This window comes from Castor canadensis, chromosome 11 (assembly GCF_047511655.1).
Source record: "Castor canadensis chromosome 11, mCasCan1.hap1v2, whole genome shotgun sequence".
NCBI classification, from domain to species: domain Eukaryota; kingdom Metazoa; phylum Chordata; class Mammalia; order Rodentia; family Castoridae; genus Castor; species Castor canadensis.
This window is the reverse complement of record NC_133396.1, coordinates 43647362-43664251: the sequence shown is the minus strand read 5'-3', so window position 1 is coordinate 43664251 and position 16890 is coordinate 43647362. Positions and strand designations below refer to the sequence as shown.

At 46.8% G+C, this 16890-nt stretch overlaps 1 protein-coding gene across 1 annotated transcript; it reads left to right on the top strand.

Annotated features, from left to right (window-relative positions):
• The first annotated feature begins 7799 nt into the window (after positions 1-7799).
• On the top strand, positions 7800-16836 carry Slc46a1 (solute carrier family 46 member 1). Its single transcript, XM_020182503.2, has 5 exons — positions 7800-8123; positions 8545-9397; positions 11745-11828; positions 13396-13552; positions 14117-16836. The coding sequence occupies exons 1-5, from the start codon at positions 7896-7898 to the stop codon at positions 14172-14174; spliced, it is 1380 nt and encodes a 459-aa protein (XP_020038092.1). The 5' UTR covers positions 7800-7895; the 3' UTR covers positions 14175-16836.
• The last annotated feature ends 54 nt before the right edge of the window (positions 16837-16890 follow it).

The window sequence follows — 16890 nt, the reverse complement described above, 5'->3', positions numbered from 1 at the left end:
TTTCTATATTATATTTAAATGTCTACTTTTAATAAACTAATGCATTTATAAAACCCTCAAGGCATTTTTAAAACTTTATTTCATTTCTTTATTTTTTGCAGTGCTGGCGATCAAACTCAGGGCCTTGCTCATGTCAGGCAAGCACTCTTTCTACCACTGAGCTACATAATTAGTAGTGAACTAACACATTTTAACACAATATAATACTATTTAACTGTTCTATCACAGCATAATTATAAAATTGATACAGATGGTCCATGACTTACGATGGTTCAACTTACAATTTTTTGACTTTAAAATGGCATGAAAGCAACATATATTAAGTTTAAAAAAAAAAACAAAACAGATTTTGAATTTGATCTTTTCCCAAGCTAGTGAAATGCAGTGTGGTTCTCTCTTATGATGCGGGCTCCCAGACAGTCCTGTAGTCGCCAGGATAAACAATGGACACTCTAGAATATACATACTATATTCTACAAATTATGTGAGGTAGTCAGCAGTTCATTACATCACAGGCTTTACATTAGATGATTTTGCCCAACTGTGGGCTAATGTGAGTATTCTGAACATGTTAAAGGTAGCTTGGCTAAGCTATGATGTTTGGTAGATTAGGTGCATTTTTTGGCTTATGATATATATATTTTTTGTGGACTGGGGCCTGAACTCAGGACGTACACCTTGACCCACTCCACCAGTCCTTTTTGTGATGGGTTTTTTCGAGATAGGGTCACATGTACTATTTGCCTGGGCTGTCTTTGAACGAACTGCATTCCTTCTGATCTCTGCCTCCTGAGGAAGATTACAGGTATGAGCCACTGATGCCCAGCTATGATACTTTTTACTTACAATGGGTTTATTGGGATAACCCCATTATAAATTAAGAATTACCTGTATAAAAATGTATTTACATATACATTTATACACACATATGTATTTTTATCCCCTGGGTTCCAATTTATATATGTATATATATATATTTATATATATGTATATATATATAAAAATATATATATACATATATATAATTTATATATTTGCATATATATTTATACAATTTATATATTTGTATAAATATATGAATTACCTCTTTAGAAGGATGAAGGGAAAAAATTGCCAATCTAGAATTTCATACTCAGCAAAAATATCCTTCAAAGTGAAGGTGAAATAAAAATATTCTCAATCAAGCCAAGAGAATGTGTTGCCAGAAGACCTACACTACAAAATAAATGACAAGGAATTCATTCTTTAGGCCAAAGGAAAATGATCCTAGATGGTAGCACAGAAGAGCAAGAGAAATGAAGAGTACTGAAAACAGCAAATAAGTGGATAAATATAGAAACACATCATCAGCTTAAAACAGCAATAATTATAATACGTCATGGGATTCAAAACATATATGGAAGTAAAACATATAACAATAGCACAAAGGCAGCAGGGCCTGAAGTTAAATAAGCTTATGACTGTGCATTATTCAAGATGCGACAGAAAGTACTACTTTAAGGTAGATTGGAAAATGTCAAAGAAGCATAATGTCCAGAGTAATCACTAAAAAGACTTTTGAAATTGTAACTAAAAAGCCAAAGTTGATAGAAATGAAATAACCAAAAATAATTATAAAACAATAAAAGGGAAATAAAGAAACAAAGACAGGTGAGATAAGTAGAAAATATTTGGCAAGCTATAAGCCCAATGAGCTTAGTGGTTATGTTAAATGTAACTGGACTAAACACTCCAATTAGAAGACAAAGACTAATCCTGGGAGTGATTCCTAGGACTCAAACTCTAAAGGTGAAATCCTTTGTGAACATGAGGATTGTCAGTTGCCTTCAGGTGGGCCACGATGACCTCAGTTTCTCCAAGATGACAGATGCTTTTGCTCTCTTTCATGGACCTGACTTTTCCACTGCACAGAAAACCGTTCAACATTTTCTTTATCTATTACCCTAGTGAAATCCTTTCATCATCTCATGTTTTAAGACTAAGTTGCTCTGGGAATGCTTTTTTTTTTCTTCTCAACACACATACTTCTCTCTCTGAACTGACTTGTACTACAGGACACTGTTATCATTTCTATTTGGAGTTTGTGGTGCTGTTTCCACTGGTCTTGGAACTCCTTGCAAGAAGGGATGTCAGCTCTTGTCTGTAACTTCCACACCTAGCAGTGGGTCTTGTGGGCAGAAGATGCTAAATGCCTGGAGAGGAATGGATAGCTGAGGTAGCTTTATCAAGAGGAAGGTGTTTAAGAGGAGACCCAGGGCAGAATCTCCAAGAAAGGAAAAGGCTTGTGGATTCTCCCCTGAGGAATAAATGCTTGGGGAATGCACCACCATCCCTGCCCATCTCTGGATTCTGGACAACATTCCTTTCTGAGGCCCAGTTGTTCCACTCACCTGGGACAGATTCATTTCCTTGTGCTGAAGTCCCTCCTCACTGTCATGCTCAGTTCTTCAGCACCTGGACACAGCCACAAGATGCTCCAAGCCACACATATTTTCTCATTTGAGCCTAACCTCATAGGTAGATATAATGACTCAGTTTTTCACAGACAATAAAACAGGCCCAGAAATTATTTCATAGATGAAAAAATTGAGGCCCTGGTCTCGGGGACCTGGTTAAAGTCTCTCAGGGACAGGGACATAGTTGCAACTCCTTCTTACTGCTGTGAACACACCCTTAGTTGCAAAATGGACACTGCTTCTTAAAGGTTAAGTGAGACACAGTAATTCCAAATAAGTAGTGGTTTTCCCCTCATGTTCTCACCTCCTTTCCTCTTCATGTCCAAAACCACAAACAGCTCTTCAGCTGTGATTGGCCACTGAAGCAAGGAAACACAGGCTTTGGATGCAAACTGACAAGACTGATGTTTGGGTGAGGAATTGATTACAATCTCAGCTTTTGAAGAAACCCTCACAGCCTCCAGGCACCTCCCCAAAACTCCTCAGAGCTTACTGAGCACGTATGTCAACCCTGGGCAACTCAGTTATGAGTGCCCAGTACACACTATTCCTGAGCCCATGGAAGACATCACTAATGGATCCCAGAACTCCTTCCCACCAGCCCAGAGAAACAGCCCATCTCAATGCAGCAACGCAAGCAGCCATAATCAGTTGACTAGAGTTGGCATGTGCCATTGAGTCTACTTTTAACTCTTCAAATTATTGTGTGCTAAGGTCAGTATAAGAAGACACAAAGATGAAAAAAACATTGTCTCTGCTCTCGAGTCTGAAGGCAGGATATGGGAAAAGATACTTATAACAAGGTTAAGTGTAAAACCAGGGCGAAGTGTCGGAACACAGTATGGTGGAGTACAAACAAGGCAATGACCAGTTCTGCAACTAGTTGTAACTATGGCCCTATCTCTGTGAGACTTTGACCAGGTCCCTGTATGGCCTCATTTTGTTTTTCATCTGTGAAATAATCTCTGGGCCTCTATTTCCTCATCTGTGAAAAATGGAATCGTAATACCTACCCATCAGGTGGCTGTTAGAATCAAGTGAGAAAGTATGTGTGGATGGGAGCATCCGGTGGCTGTGTCTAGTTGCTGGAGAACTGAGTTTGAAGGTAGGGAAGGACTTCACCATAAGGAGACGAGTGTGTCCCATGTGAGTATAACTAATTCTGCCTAGAAGTATGACACATAGGTGGGTCTTGAAGGATGAATAGGAGTTGAATAGGCCAAGCAAGGTAGGATGGACATTTCTGGCAAAGAAACTCCCATAATCCTTAGTAGGCTTGAGATAATGAAAGCACTAGAATAGGTGTAGGGAGAATCAAACCTATATTCAGAGAATCAAGAACCATTTCCCTTCATCCCTCAAGCCATAGATGCATTATCTGGAAAAATGATCATACTTGCCTCATAAAGTTGCAGTAAGGGTTTAAGAAGATTGTGGATGTAACGCCCAAAGTGCCACCTGGCCCCACTGTCAGCCACTGGGTTGTTGCCCGAATGCCAAGGGCACAAGGGTGACCTTTGCTAAGTGAGGCAGAACAGGTTTCAAGAATTACAATTTTTTTAGAGGTTCCATGATAAAAATACATGCTTATATCAGAAGAATTGAAAACACTTTTTTTTGTGGTACTAGGATTTGAACTCACAGCTTCATGCTTACTAGGCAGGCACTTTACTGCTTGAGCCACTCTACCAGCATTGAAAACACTTTATAATGAAGCAAACACACACACACACGCACACACACACACACACACACACACACCCCTCACCCCACCACCACAGAGAAATTCTAATATTCTAGTGCCTTGGCTCCACTCTAAGTGCAATTCTTTGCCACCCCCGTGACCATACCACATAAACAACTTCTTTCATTTTCAAATACGTTATTACATAAGCAATTTTCTATGTTGTTATAATCACTTTGAATATGTCACGTTAACAGCTTACTTATGGAGTGGCTTTATTATAATGTACTCAGCCATGTCTGTGCTCTTGGATACACAGGTCATCTACAATCTTTCCACTATTTTTGATAATGTTATGGAAAATATCTTAGCACATGAAGTTTTTTTCTGTACTTCATATTACTGCCTTTGGATAGGCCCAGATGTGGAACTAGATGACTTCAGGGTCTCCATGCAAGGCTCCTTAGGGAGCACATTTACACTCTATCAGCAGTGTTTATTGTTTTTCAGAAATACGTGGTTCTGCGTAGTTACCTCTCAGTGTTTGTGTTGAGACAAGGTCTTGCTATGTAGTCTACACTGGCCTGGAACTTGCAATCTTCCTGGCTTAGCCTCCTGAGTGCTGGGATTATAGGTGTGTATCAATACACTTAGGTTACAGTGCTAGGTCTTCATTCAGTTTTTTGATGGAAGATGAATCTTGTTATTATATATAGTTAAGCCGGGTGCTGGTGGCTCAGACCTAAAATCCTAGCTACTTAGGAGGCAGAGATCAGGAGGATCGAGGTTTGAAGCCAGCACAGGCAAATGGTTCATGAGACCCTATCTTGAAAAAAAAAATCCATCACAAAAAAGGGCTAGTGGAGTGGCTCAAGTGGTAAGAGCACCTGCCTAGCAAGCTCAAGGCCATGAGCCTGAGTTCAAAATCTGTACTGCAAAAACATATACTTAAAACAATAATCCTTTGTCCATTTAAAGGGGACATTTTTTAATATTTTGTTTGTTGGTGACATTAAATTTACAGATCTTTCCCTTTGTGATTGCTTCTTCCTTCCTGTAGGGATTTAAAAGGCAGAACTTTCTAGCTCCCTCTGGGTAAGTCACCTTTCCTTCTGGATCTGTTTCTCTTTTAAGTCAGTGGAGAGTGAAGATAGGATTTCTTGGCTTCCTTCTAGGTCTAGACTCTTGAACTGTGAGCTCCACTTGGCAGGCTTCTCCATCTGTTCTGAGGCTCCAACTGGGGAACCCCTTCTTCTTGAGACTGAGAGGAGCTCACTTATTTGCTCAACTACTGTCTTTTTGAGGATCTAGCATATGGGAGGTACCATTCCATGTGCTGGGGATACAGTACTGAAGGAAGCTACTCCCCTCCACCATGACCTTTAGTAAAGGGAGATGGACAACAGTAACAAGGTAGTCATAATAATCCAGATGGTGCAAATTCCACAGAAAAAAATAAAATGGGGTAAGAGGTCAGGGAGTGACGGGAGATGGGTGAGGGAGTTGCTGTTATAAACGGAGGGTTAGGTGACATTTTAGCTGAGGTGGGGAGGTGGGGAAGCCAGTTAGGTGAGCATCTGGGGGAAGAACATTCCAGGTAGAGGAAATGGGAGGTACAATGACCCTGCTGGACAAATTGGAAAGGGACTAAGGGGGCCAGTGAAGCCAGAGTGAAAGGAGTGAGGTGGGTGGAGAGGGGTGGAGAAGGCACAGGTGGCCATGGCCTGCATAATGATTTAGCTTCCATGCAGCAAAATGGAAACCACTGGCTGAGAGCTCAGTGGTAGAGCAGTCAGTGGTAGAATGCTTGCCTAGCATACATAAGGCCCTGGGTTTGATCCCCAGCACTGGAAAACAGAAAAGAAATGGAAACCACTGGATGGTTTGAGCAGAGCAGTGACTCCCAGCATAGCTGTATTCAAGGAGTGAGAAGAGGCCTCTAGTCTAGTGGCCACAGGAGCTGAGCCATACTCTGTCTCACTCCCAGCTGAGGGACCTTGGTGTCTCTCAGCCTTAGCTCTTGATCAAGGAAATAATTCCAAGGTTTTAGCTGGGCACCTCTCCCTCACTGTCGCGACCTAACTTGGCCAAACTTTGTGCAGGTGGGTGAAGGGGAAGGAAGGGGACATCCAGGGGCCTATTTAAAGTGGAATTGCCTAGCTCTACAAGTCCATGAGAATAGACACCAGAACTTAGCCAGCACCCACCTAGTCTCAGCCTCAGATTCTGGCTCAAGGGAGATGAATCAGTAAGTCCCATCAATCCCAGATACAGTCATGGTGGCCAGAAATGGAGCCACTCTCTACCCTAAGAATATGGGTCACCCCTCCCCCCCAAACAGGGCCTGTCTCCAGACATCCATCTATTGAACTGCCTTATTCTCAGGGAAGACCTTTTCTGATCCTGAACTCCAGTCAGTCTAGGAGCACTGCTCTTGTTCAAAGTATGTCTTCATCTGGAATTCTACAGCGATTAGTTGGAGTCTTGGATAATCTCTCCCTCCACCGTTCTAGAAACTACCACGCCTGATGAGGGCTTTGTCTATTTCCTTCACTGTTGTGTTCCCAGACCCCCAGCAGAGTGCCTGGGACATAAGAGGCACTCCAGAAAAGCAGAGTAGGGCGCTAGGGGCTCATGCCTATAATCCTATGTACTTGGGAGGCTGAAATTGAGAGGATTGAGGCTCAAGGCCAGCCTGGGCAAATAGTTCATGAGATCCTATCTCCAAAACAACAAGAGCAAATGGACTGGAAGTGTGGCTCAATTGGCAGAGTGCCTGCGTTGCAAGTATGAAGCCCTGTGTTTAAACCCCAGTCCAACCAAAAAAAAAGGCAGAATAAATGAATAAATGATAGGGAAGTAAGGCAGGCACTGCTATTCCCTTTTACCACCAATAAAACATAGGCCCAGACAGGCAAGAGGTCTGAACTGCTCAGCAGCAGAGCAGGTGACTGCCTTTCCACCCAGTTCCTACAGGAGCATAGGGCCACACCCAAAGGGCCTCCACGGTCTTCCCTCCCATGCCGCTCCTCTAAGAGGATTGCAAAATCAGACCCCAGCCCCAAGAATATCACTAGCTTGGAAGGAAAGAATCCTGGGGCGGGAGAGTGGGGCCAAGAGACAGCCTATTCACAATAACATCACTTTCAATGTAGCAGACCGCGTTCTTTCCCAACACCTACTCCAGGCTTTTCTTACAGAGGAAGAAATGCACACCGGAAGGTAAGTGGCCTAATCTCAGGCTGCCGCTGTCTTTGCATCTTACTGCAGAGAGAGCATCAGCGCAGGCATCTGGAGTCACGCGTTCTAGTGCTCGTGGACCTCGCTTCCACATCTGTAAATTGGAATCATTTAACAGTGGCCGGGTTGTGGGAAAATAAATATGTGCAGAGTTTAATACTGTGCTCAGCACATATTAAGTGCTCAATAAATGTTAATTATTGATACTCTTGTTATTGTTATGAGTTTCTGGGCCCAGGAGAGAGGGCTGCAGGGCGGAACCTCTGCGCAAGTGAAGTCCACTTGCGGGCCGGGGCTGTGGGGCTCCTAACCCAGTCACGCCCAGCCCAGAGATCGTGCGGGGCAAGTTTTAGGTAGAGGTCCCACGCCCCGCCCCGCCCCGCCCCGCCACTCTTTTAAGCAGGGAAGCTGAAGGCGGGCGCAGGCGCAGATCGCGCAGGCCCGGGCCTCCGCCGCTGGTCCCGGGTCAGCGAGTCGCGCGCCAGCTCTGCCACCCGACCCCGAAGAGCGCGCGCATGGAGGGGCGCGCGAGTCCCCCGGGCGAGCCCCGCTCCCGGACCGCGGTGGCCGTGCTGTTCCGCGGCCCCGTGGAGCCAGTCGTCTTCCTGGCCAACTTCGCCTTGGTCCTGCAGGGCCCCCTCACCACACAGTACTTGTGGCACCGCTTCAGTCTCGACCTCGGCTATAATGGCACCCGCGAGCGGGGGGACTGCGGCAACCACAGCGCTAACCCCATCATGAAGGTAGAGGGCCCGCGCGAACCGTGGCGCGTGGCAGGGGGCGGGCCCTGGCCGGGAGGCTGGGGGCCGTATGGGGGCGGGGCCTGCGAAAGGAGGCGGGGACTGCCCAAGGGATGGCAGGGTGGGCGGAGCCAGAGCAAGGTGGGCCTTCCAGAGACCCTCAGCTCCGGGGGTATGGACTGTCGATCTAGAGAAACCCTGACTAGGATGGTAAACAAAGGTGGGGAAAGATTAAAAAAAAAAAATTGTGTCTTGATCCATTTCCCACCACCCCCTCCAGGATCTGCTTTTGAGAATTATATACAAATTTTTAAGTCTTAAGGCTCCAAAGAAATTCTCAACCCTGTAGTTCCCATGATGGGGATGTTTTGGGAAGTGGGCAAACAAAGTGAGGAACTGCAGTCTGGTAATTGTGTCCCCACAGGAAGTGGAGACCCTGACCTCCCACTGGACCCTCTACATGAACCTGGGTGGCTTCCTGGTGGGGCTCTTCTGGTCCACCCTGCTGGGGGCCTGGAGTGACTGCGTGGGCCGCCGCCCGCTGCTGGTGCTGGCCTCCCTGGGCCTGCTGCTCCAAGCTGTGGTGTCCATCTTCGTGGTGCAGCTGCAACTCCATGTTGGCTACTTCGTGCTGGGCCGAATCCTCTGTGCCCTCTTTGGTGACTTCAATGGTCTCCTAGCTGCTAGCTTTGCCTCCGTGGCCGATGTCAGCTCCAGCCGCCATCGCACCATCCGAATTGCCCTTCTGGAAGCATGTATTGGTGTGGCGGGGATGCTTGCGAGCCTCCTCGGGGGCCACTGGCTGCGGGCCCAAGGTTATGCCAACCCCTTCTGGCTGGCCTTGGCCTTGCTGATCTTTGCAACTCTCTATGCAGCATTCTGCTTTGGGGAGACTGTGAAAGAGCCAAAGTCCACCCGGCTTTTCACGCTCAGTCATCACCGATCAATTGTCCAACTCTACGTGACTTCAGCCCCAGAGAAGTCCAGGAAGCACTTAGCCCTGTACTCTTTGGCCATCTTTGTGGTGATCACTGTGCATTTTGGGGCCCAGGATATCCTGACCCTCTATGAGCTCAGCACACCCCTCTGCTGGGACTCCAAGCTGATCGGCTATGGCTCTGCAGCTCAGCAACTTCCTTACATTACCAGCTTGCTGGGCCTGAGGCTTCTGCAATTCTGCCTGGCAGACTCCTGGGTGGCTGAGATTGGCCTAGCCTTCAACATCCTAGGAATGGTGGTGTTTGCATTTGCTACAATCACACCCCTCATGTTCACAGGTAAAGTGTGTGGGCTGAAGGACAGTTAGTCTCAGAGTATGGGGTAAAAATTGGGGACCAGCCACTTATCGCCCCCAAATGTGTTTCAAGCCTATGTTTTTGGACATATAGCTTTGCCACAAGCCTGCACTAGAGGACAGAAACTAAGAAACAACAGAAAAAAACTATCTCTGATACACAGAAATTACGGAGTTTCAATAGTGAAAACAATACATGATATCAACCACAAATAGTGTTATTAATGTAGAAGGAAAGATGGAAATATGGCTCATACACTAATTGCTTCACCCCTTGACCTCCCATAGCTTATTCATGGTGTTCTTAAACAAAGTCCATGCCATTAATGCCTTGAGCCTCAATTTTCTGATAAGAATCGCAGAACCTCCCTCAAGTATCTTTGTCAGCTTCTTTGTTTTTTGCTTTTTTGGTTTTTAAAATTTTTTTGGCAGTACTGGGGTTTGAACTCAGGGCCTCACACTTGCTAGACAGATGCTGTTACTACTTGAGCCACTCTGCCAGCTCAATAAATAAATCTGATTTTTTTCTTCTTCTTTTTTTTTTTTTTTTTTTTTTAGCAGCACTAGGGCTTGAACTCATTCTTTTGAATTTTTTTTTTTTAAATAACTGGTCTTCTTCAGGCCACAGATCTGAAATTTCTGCTTGCTCAGTTCCTCTCCTTCCTCCTCTTCCTTTCCTTCCCCCTCCTTACTCTTCTTTTTTTTTTGGAGAGAAGGGGCAGCTAGCCAGGGAATAAAGAACTTAACTTTCTTAAAGGGACAGAGTTCTTAAAGGGACAGAGCCCTAAACTATGTTGTATACAAAGATGACTATTTTTTTTCAAAGTTAATTATTTAATAATCACAGATTTCTTAACTCAGTGGCTTTTCTGATAGTGAAGCCAAAGGGACCAGGTACTTTTGACTCATGCTCACCACTCTTGAAGTACTGAGATACTAAAGACACTGTCATTGCTCTGGGAATCTCAGCAAAATTGTATTTGGGGGGTCCTGACACCTGAAGGAGCCCTGGGTGCTTCATTGTATACCCACTTTGGAGGAGCCATTGCCCTCTATGAATCTAAAGTTTTAGATAGGAGACAACAGTCACATAGGGAGAGGAATAGTTAGGAAGAAAACAGTATATACCTGTACGTAACTGAATACGAAGGAAAGGAATTCACATTTACTGTGTCCTTATCATGATGTGCCCTTCTTAGATGTTACCTTGTCACCTCATGTATTATTTTCAAATTGCTACACACTGAATGGCTTTAAACAATAGAAATTTATTCTCTTAGTTCTGGAAGCCAGAAGTCCAAGATCAGGGTCACTGGGCTAAAATCAAGTTGTTACAGGGCAGTCTCCCTCCACAGACTGTAGGAGAGAAGCTGTTTCTCACCTCAAGCTTCTGGGGCTTTCAGCACTCCTTGACTTGTGACCACATCACCAGTTTCTGGCTCTGTGATCACAGTGCCTTCTTCTCTTTGTGCCTTCTCCATTCTGTCTATATCAGATCTCTCTCTGCCTTCCTCTCTCTCTCTCTTTGTGGTACTGGGGTTTGAACTCGGGGCCTACACCTTGAGCCACTCCACCAGCCCTTTTTTTTGTGATGGGTTTTTTCAGGAACTATTTTCTTGTGAACTATTTGCCTGGGCTTGCTTCAAACTTTGATCCTCCTGATCTCTGCCTCCTAAGTAGCTATGATTACAGGCATGAGCCTCTGGCACCCAGCATCTGCCTTCTTCTTATAAGGGTGTGTGTAATTGCATTTAGGGCTTGATCTGACAATCTAGTGTAATCTTCCCATCTCAAGAGCCTTACCTTAATTGCATCTACAAAGACCCATTTTCCAAATAAGGCACCGTTTACAGGTTCCAGGATTTAAGACTTTATATTTTTGGGGACCATTATCCAGCTTCTTATGGTGCAGAATTGTCCTGGGACAAAGGCCTTACTATGTTCCTTTTACAGACTGGGAGCTGGGCTCAGGGAGGTAACTTATTCAAGGTCACATACAAAGTAAGCAGTGGCATCAGGTTTTGAACTTGAGGCTGACTCCAAAGCCCATGCTCCTTTTCCATGCCCTGCCAGCTCCCTACTACATGCTAAGTGGGTGCTTGATGCCTGCAGTGGCTACTGGAGGTATTTTGACCAGAAAGTGATTGGCAGGATTTGGTGCCCACTCATGAAAGAGCTATCAGATAGGCCAGCCTGGAGGAGGGGCTTCTCTGGTCCTTCTTGGTCACTGTCTCCCCACTCTCACCAGCAAGGAAGTTCTTCCTGGTAGGTATAGGAAGGGCATCACTCCCCCAACTCTGCTTTCCTGATAAGTGTCTTTCTCTCCACAGGGTATGCCTTGCTTTTCCTGTCATTAGTCATTACACCTGTTATCCGGGCCAAGCTGTCCAAGCTGGTGAGCAAAACAGAGCATGGTGAGTGTCAAGATCCATCTGCATCTGGCAATGCCTGGCATGGCCAGAATGAGGCAGTTGAACAGCTCTAACTGTGGACAGCCTACCTTCCTCCCTCCCGCCCACCCTGGAGGAACAAGGACCAAGACAGATGCCCTCTGTCACACTTCTCATGGTTAGCAGAGTACAGACTGCTCAATACAGAGGTGGGATTGCAGTCAGCAGAGCATGGTCATGTTCCATCTGGGTAACTAGAGCCAAGGGTTTAGTCTCTCTACACCTCAGCCTTTCCACTGTAAAATGGGTGTTATGGTACCAAGGTTCTGTGCTTCACTAGGGTCAGAGTGTACAAGCCAAGAAGAAAAGTAGAATCTTGTGACTTAGGCTTCATTGTCCCCAACTGACAGAAGAGAAGCAGAGGCCCAGGGGGTTAAATTGACTCCCCCAAGGCCACTCAGTGAATAGTAGAAGTAGGATGCAAACCAAGGTCTGTTTTTAAGAGCAGTGGGTCTTGGGAGCTGGATTTCAGTCCTGGCTGTGTCCTTGGCCTCAGTGTCCTTATCTGGGATATGAGTGGTTTGCCCTTGATGACACCCATAGGTCCTTCCAGCTCTGACAGTTTCAGTTTCATCTCAATTTCTGTTGAGTTGTTGCTCATTTTCAAGTTGGATTCTGCTGGCATTGCTGTAAAACAACAGTTAATCAAACCTTTGAGTCTGACACTTTAGTCTGGAAACATCTGCCCTGGAAGGAGGATCTGATAATGACAAGAGATCCTGATGCTATATACAGCCCACTGTGGGCCCTTGTGTCCCCAGAACCCAACTTCATTCATTCACTCAATAAGTGTTCTTTAACAAAAAGAAAATAAGGACCAAAAAAAGCATCCTGTCCAGCACTTTTCACTTTGCGGAGATGTCAAGAGAAACAGGAAAAAGAGTATCCCTTACTAACTAACTACCTGTAGGGAGGCCACCCTGTGAGAGGTGTTCTTCATGTGAATGAAAAGTTGCTGACAATATAGGAAAAAAACTCTCCCTATTTCTCGGGCAGAGGGACAATAACTCAGAAGGACAAGTGACTCTTCAGTGACCACACAACTATGAGTGTTGGAATGGGAAGTCAAACCAGCAGTCATTCCCAAACAGAAGATGAGTCCAAAGAGGAGAAACCCAAACAATCATTCCCATCAGCATCACATGTAGCTGGGCATGGTGGCATACATCTGTAATCCCAGAACTTGAGAGGCAGAGGTAGGGGGATCGAGAGTTCAATGTCAGCTTGGACTACATAGCAAGTGCCAGGTCAGCCTGTCTCAAGTAAAAAACAAAGACATCACATGTACTTTTAATGTGAATTTAATAACAGTCATTTATTTAGTGGCCTTTCTGTGCCAGGTGCTTTCCATGCAGGACTTTATTTAATCTTTATCACAACACTTGACACAGTAGGATGCACAGGTGAGGGAGGTGAGACTAAGAGAGGCAAAGTGCCTTGTCCCAGGTCACACAGCCGTGAGGTGGTGGTGGTGCCAGGATTTGACCCTGAGTTTTTCAAACTCTGGAACATGGTGTTTATATCTTCACAGGTGCTCTCTTTTCGGCTGTGGCCTGTGTGAACAGCTTGGGTATGCTGGTGGCCTCTGGCATCTTCAACTCACTCTACCCAGCCACTCTGAACTTCATGAAGGGCTTCCCTTTCCTTCTAGGAGCTGGCCTCCTCTTCATCCCTGCCATTCTGATTGGGTAATGCAGGGCTCTTGATCCTGTGCTCATAATGGAGCCCCTTATCCTAAAGATTCCCTCTTTATCCTGCCCCTAACGGGAAATGGCATCTTCATTATTGGCACTCTTCTCCTCTGGGTGTCTTATCCCAGGCTGACTGCTCCTTGCAGATGGTTTCCTAATTGTCCAGGAGCCATTCCCCAGGGCAAGGCGGAGGGGCAGATAGGGGAGAGATCAGGCTAACACTGCCACTTGGCAAGGCTGTGCTCTCGCCTTAGCCCCCTCCATCCTCATTTTACAGATGAGACTATGGCAGCAGAACTGTGTTAATGTGAAGCCCAGAGAGTTTCTTCCACTACTTGTGGTGGGGCCACAGGCAAGCCTGACCCACTAAAGTCCTAAAAGTCATTCTCCAGGGCCATCTGTCTGAGGACATTATCCTATACCTCCCAGCTTGGGGACAGGGAGTGGCTCAGGAGTGACATACCTGAACCGGCCCATTCAGATCAGTCCTGTGTCACTTCTCCAGACAGGGGCTGAGGTCTCCCCATGTCAACTCTGAACCCTCTCTCTGGTCTCTCATAGGCTACTGGAAAGGAGTAATCCTCACCCTGAATTCCAGCAGTTTCCTCAGAGCCCCTGATCTGCCTGGGCCAGAGGACAGAGGGCAAGAAAAGCAGAGTGAACATGTACCAACAGCAAGACTGCACCCAGAAGCCCGGTGCACAGCAACACAAGACCTCATCAGAGCAAGCACTGACAACTTGGTCAGGCTAGATCCAGGGACCTCCTGGTTCACAGCTAAGCCAGCCTCTGTCTAGGATATGGACTTCTAACACGGATAGGCCCACTCCAGGGCAGGTACAGGGAGCCATTTGAGGCAGGAGTCTGTTTACCTTTTATGTCATCCATCACTTTGAATCCTCCAGGGGAGAAGTAACACTTCAGGGACTAGGTGAAGCAGGAGGGCTGACTTCTCACCTTCAGCTCAAACTATTCAGCCCATGGTACTAGGCCTCTGCCAGCCTTGGGGGCCAGAGGGAAAGGCTGCTGTGCCATGGTTGAGAATCAGTCCTTGACCATGACCTGTCCACCCTTGACCTCAGCAGTGTTGTCACAATAAATCAGTTGAATCAGGCTTAAAAGAACCTTCCAGACCTCAAAGCTTTGGTTTGGGGGCCCTCTGTTTTATTATTCCTAGTCTGCCTGCCATGGGTCAGACACCAGCAACTGCTGGCTTGGGTGGGAGCCCCTAAGATGTCCATTGGATTGGTAGTTGGGTATAGCCAGCCAGCTTCATCTGGCTCCCCTCGGAGCTGCTGGGTGAAAGTCTGCCTGGCTTACATCAAGTCAAGGCAGAGCACTGGCTGCCCATTTTGGGGGTCCGTTGGAACTACTCCTGGGAGGCACCATACTAGTGTTCCTGGCTACACCAGCCCAGGTGGAATCTGTTTTTCTTGCCACTCAACTCTCCAGCATTGCCCATTTCTGACCAGAAAGTCATGTGCTGAGACCATCCTTCATTCTTCCATAGGTTAATGGGAACCTGGGAGCTGAGCCCAACCCACCATGTGACCCAGGGACACCAGCTTCCCAGAGACTGAAGGGACCATGTCTGGGAAGCTGGGAAAGTCAGGACCTGAAGTTGAAAGGCAGAATCTTATTTAATATTAAGGCACTAGCTTTGTAAGTCCCTTAGCAAACCCAAATGAGGAAACTCATGACTCTTTAGACCAGAACTGCCCGTGGGGACTAGGCCTTACTGCCATTTCTCCATTTCTCCCCTCATTCTCTCTCACCTGCCCTGCAATCCAGTTTCCTGGCTGGAAATCATGCAGGTGAAATGGGGATAGCATAGGAGAAAGTAGGGTCAGCTGAATTCTGCAGCTTGGGCCTATTTCAGACTCCTGCCTCACTATCCCCTCTGTAACAGGAAGAGCAAAGCAAGGAAAGGGCCTCCACTGACCAACCACCATGAGGCTGTGAAGATGAGGAGGGAAGAGACTTGGGCTGGCCCCAGGCTATGGCTGTAACCTGGCTAGCTGTGTGACCTTGAGCAAGCCACTCTAGGAAGAGCTGGATGAGCAATGCCCCCAAACCTTATGATCATGGAGGTAACACCCAGTTGGATGCATTACCTCCCCCCTCACACATTCTAGAATGAGATACCTGTCTTTGTGGCCTGGTGGAAGGATGAATGAATTGCGGCTGGGCTTTTAGCCTCCGAATGTCCCTGAGCAGTTTGTGACTCCTGGGGAGGAGTAGGTGAGGTGGGATAGGGACATTACTGACTCAGCCCCAGCCTGGGGGCAGCAGCTACAGCCCAGCTCAGCAGAAAACCCTGGCCCCACAGATGTCAGGGTAGGCTCTGGGGAAGGGCTGCTTCAAAACCCGGTCTCAGGATCGGCTTGCTGGGTGGAAAGTGAGGCAGCCCAGGTGCCGGTCTTGCTGCAGTCTTTGCAGTGTTTGTCACAGCAGGGTAAGCCACTGCCCCGAGCACACTGGCCTGCCTGCAGGAGACTTGTCATGTCATTTACTTTGCTCTGGCTGAGGCAGAGGTCGACAAAGGCCAGACAGTGGAGGTGGACAGTAGAAAAGTGTCCCAAACAAGAAAAACTGGCATACCTCCAGAGGGAATGGAACTGACTGGGGACAAAAAGACAGAAAGCTTCCCCTGGAGTACTTGTATACTGTATTGTTACTGAGTTTGCTTTGTGAGGGCACCACCAGCCAGTCAGCCTCACCCTGGAATCCAGGGTAGAGCCCCAGATTAGCATCGGTGAGCACTCAACCTGCCTGACTGAGGGAAGGTGACAGGGAGACAGCCAGAGTTGGGCCAGGTGGAGGGGAGTGGAAGGAAGGCATCCCAAGTCTGAAAAGAGACCTTCAGCTTTCTGATGATGTGGCCCAAAAGCAAGAAGTAACCTGGCCGGCTCCAAAGGAGGGAGTCTGGGAGCTGCACCAACCTCTAGGTGAGACCCTACCACCCTCACAGGAAGTTGCAGGGCAGGTACCAGCAGATCCCACTAGCTGCAGCCTGGGTGCTTTCTTGAACTTATGTAGTGGAGGAAGAGGCAGGGGGCCATTTCTGTATGGCTTCTGGGTCAGCCATTTGGCTAAGCTCCATCCCCTACTGCTGGATTCTTTGGGGCAAGGAATAAGCTACTGCCCTGTCTAGATACGATTGTCAAGAGAGAAGGTGGGCTGGTAGGCCTGGGTCTGGGTCCTGGGGCTGCCACCAATGATTTGGGACTGGGTTCTTCACTCAGCCTCTCATCCTTATCTATAAAATTGGGCTCCTGTGATGATTAAAGACCATGACAAGAGTGTTTGGAAAATAGCAAGGATTTGTGAGGGAC

Coding starts and splice junctions, on each gene's coding strand:
- Slc46a1 (XM_020182503.2), top strand. CDS start 7,896: ATGGAGGGGCGCGCGAGTCCCCCGGGCGAGCCCCGCTCCCGGACCGCG. Junction 8,124..8,544: donor GCGCTAACCCCATCATGAAG/GTAGAGGGCCCG, acceptor GTGTCCCCACAG/GAAGTGGAGACCCTGACCTC. Junction 9,398..11,744: donor CACACCCCTCATGTTCACAG/GTAAAGTGTGTG, acceptor TTCTCTCCACAG/GGTATGCCTTGCTTTTCCTG.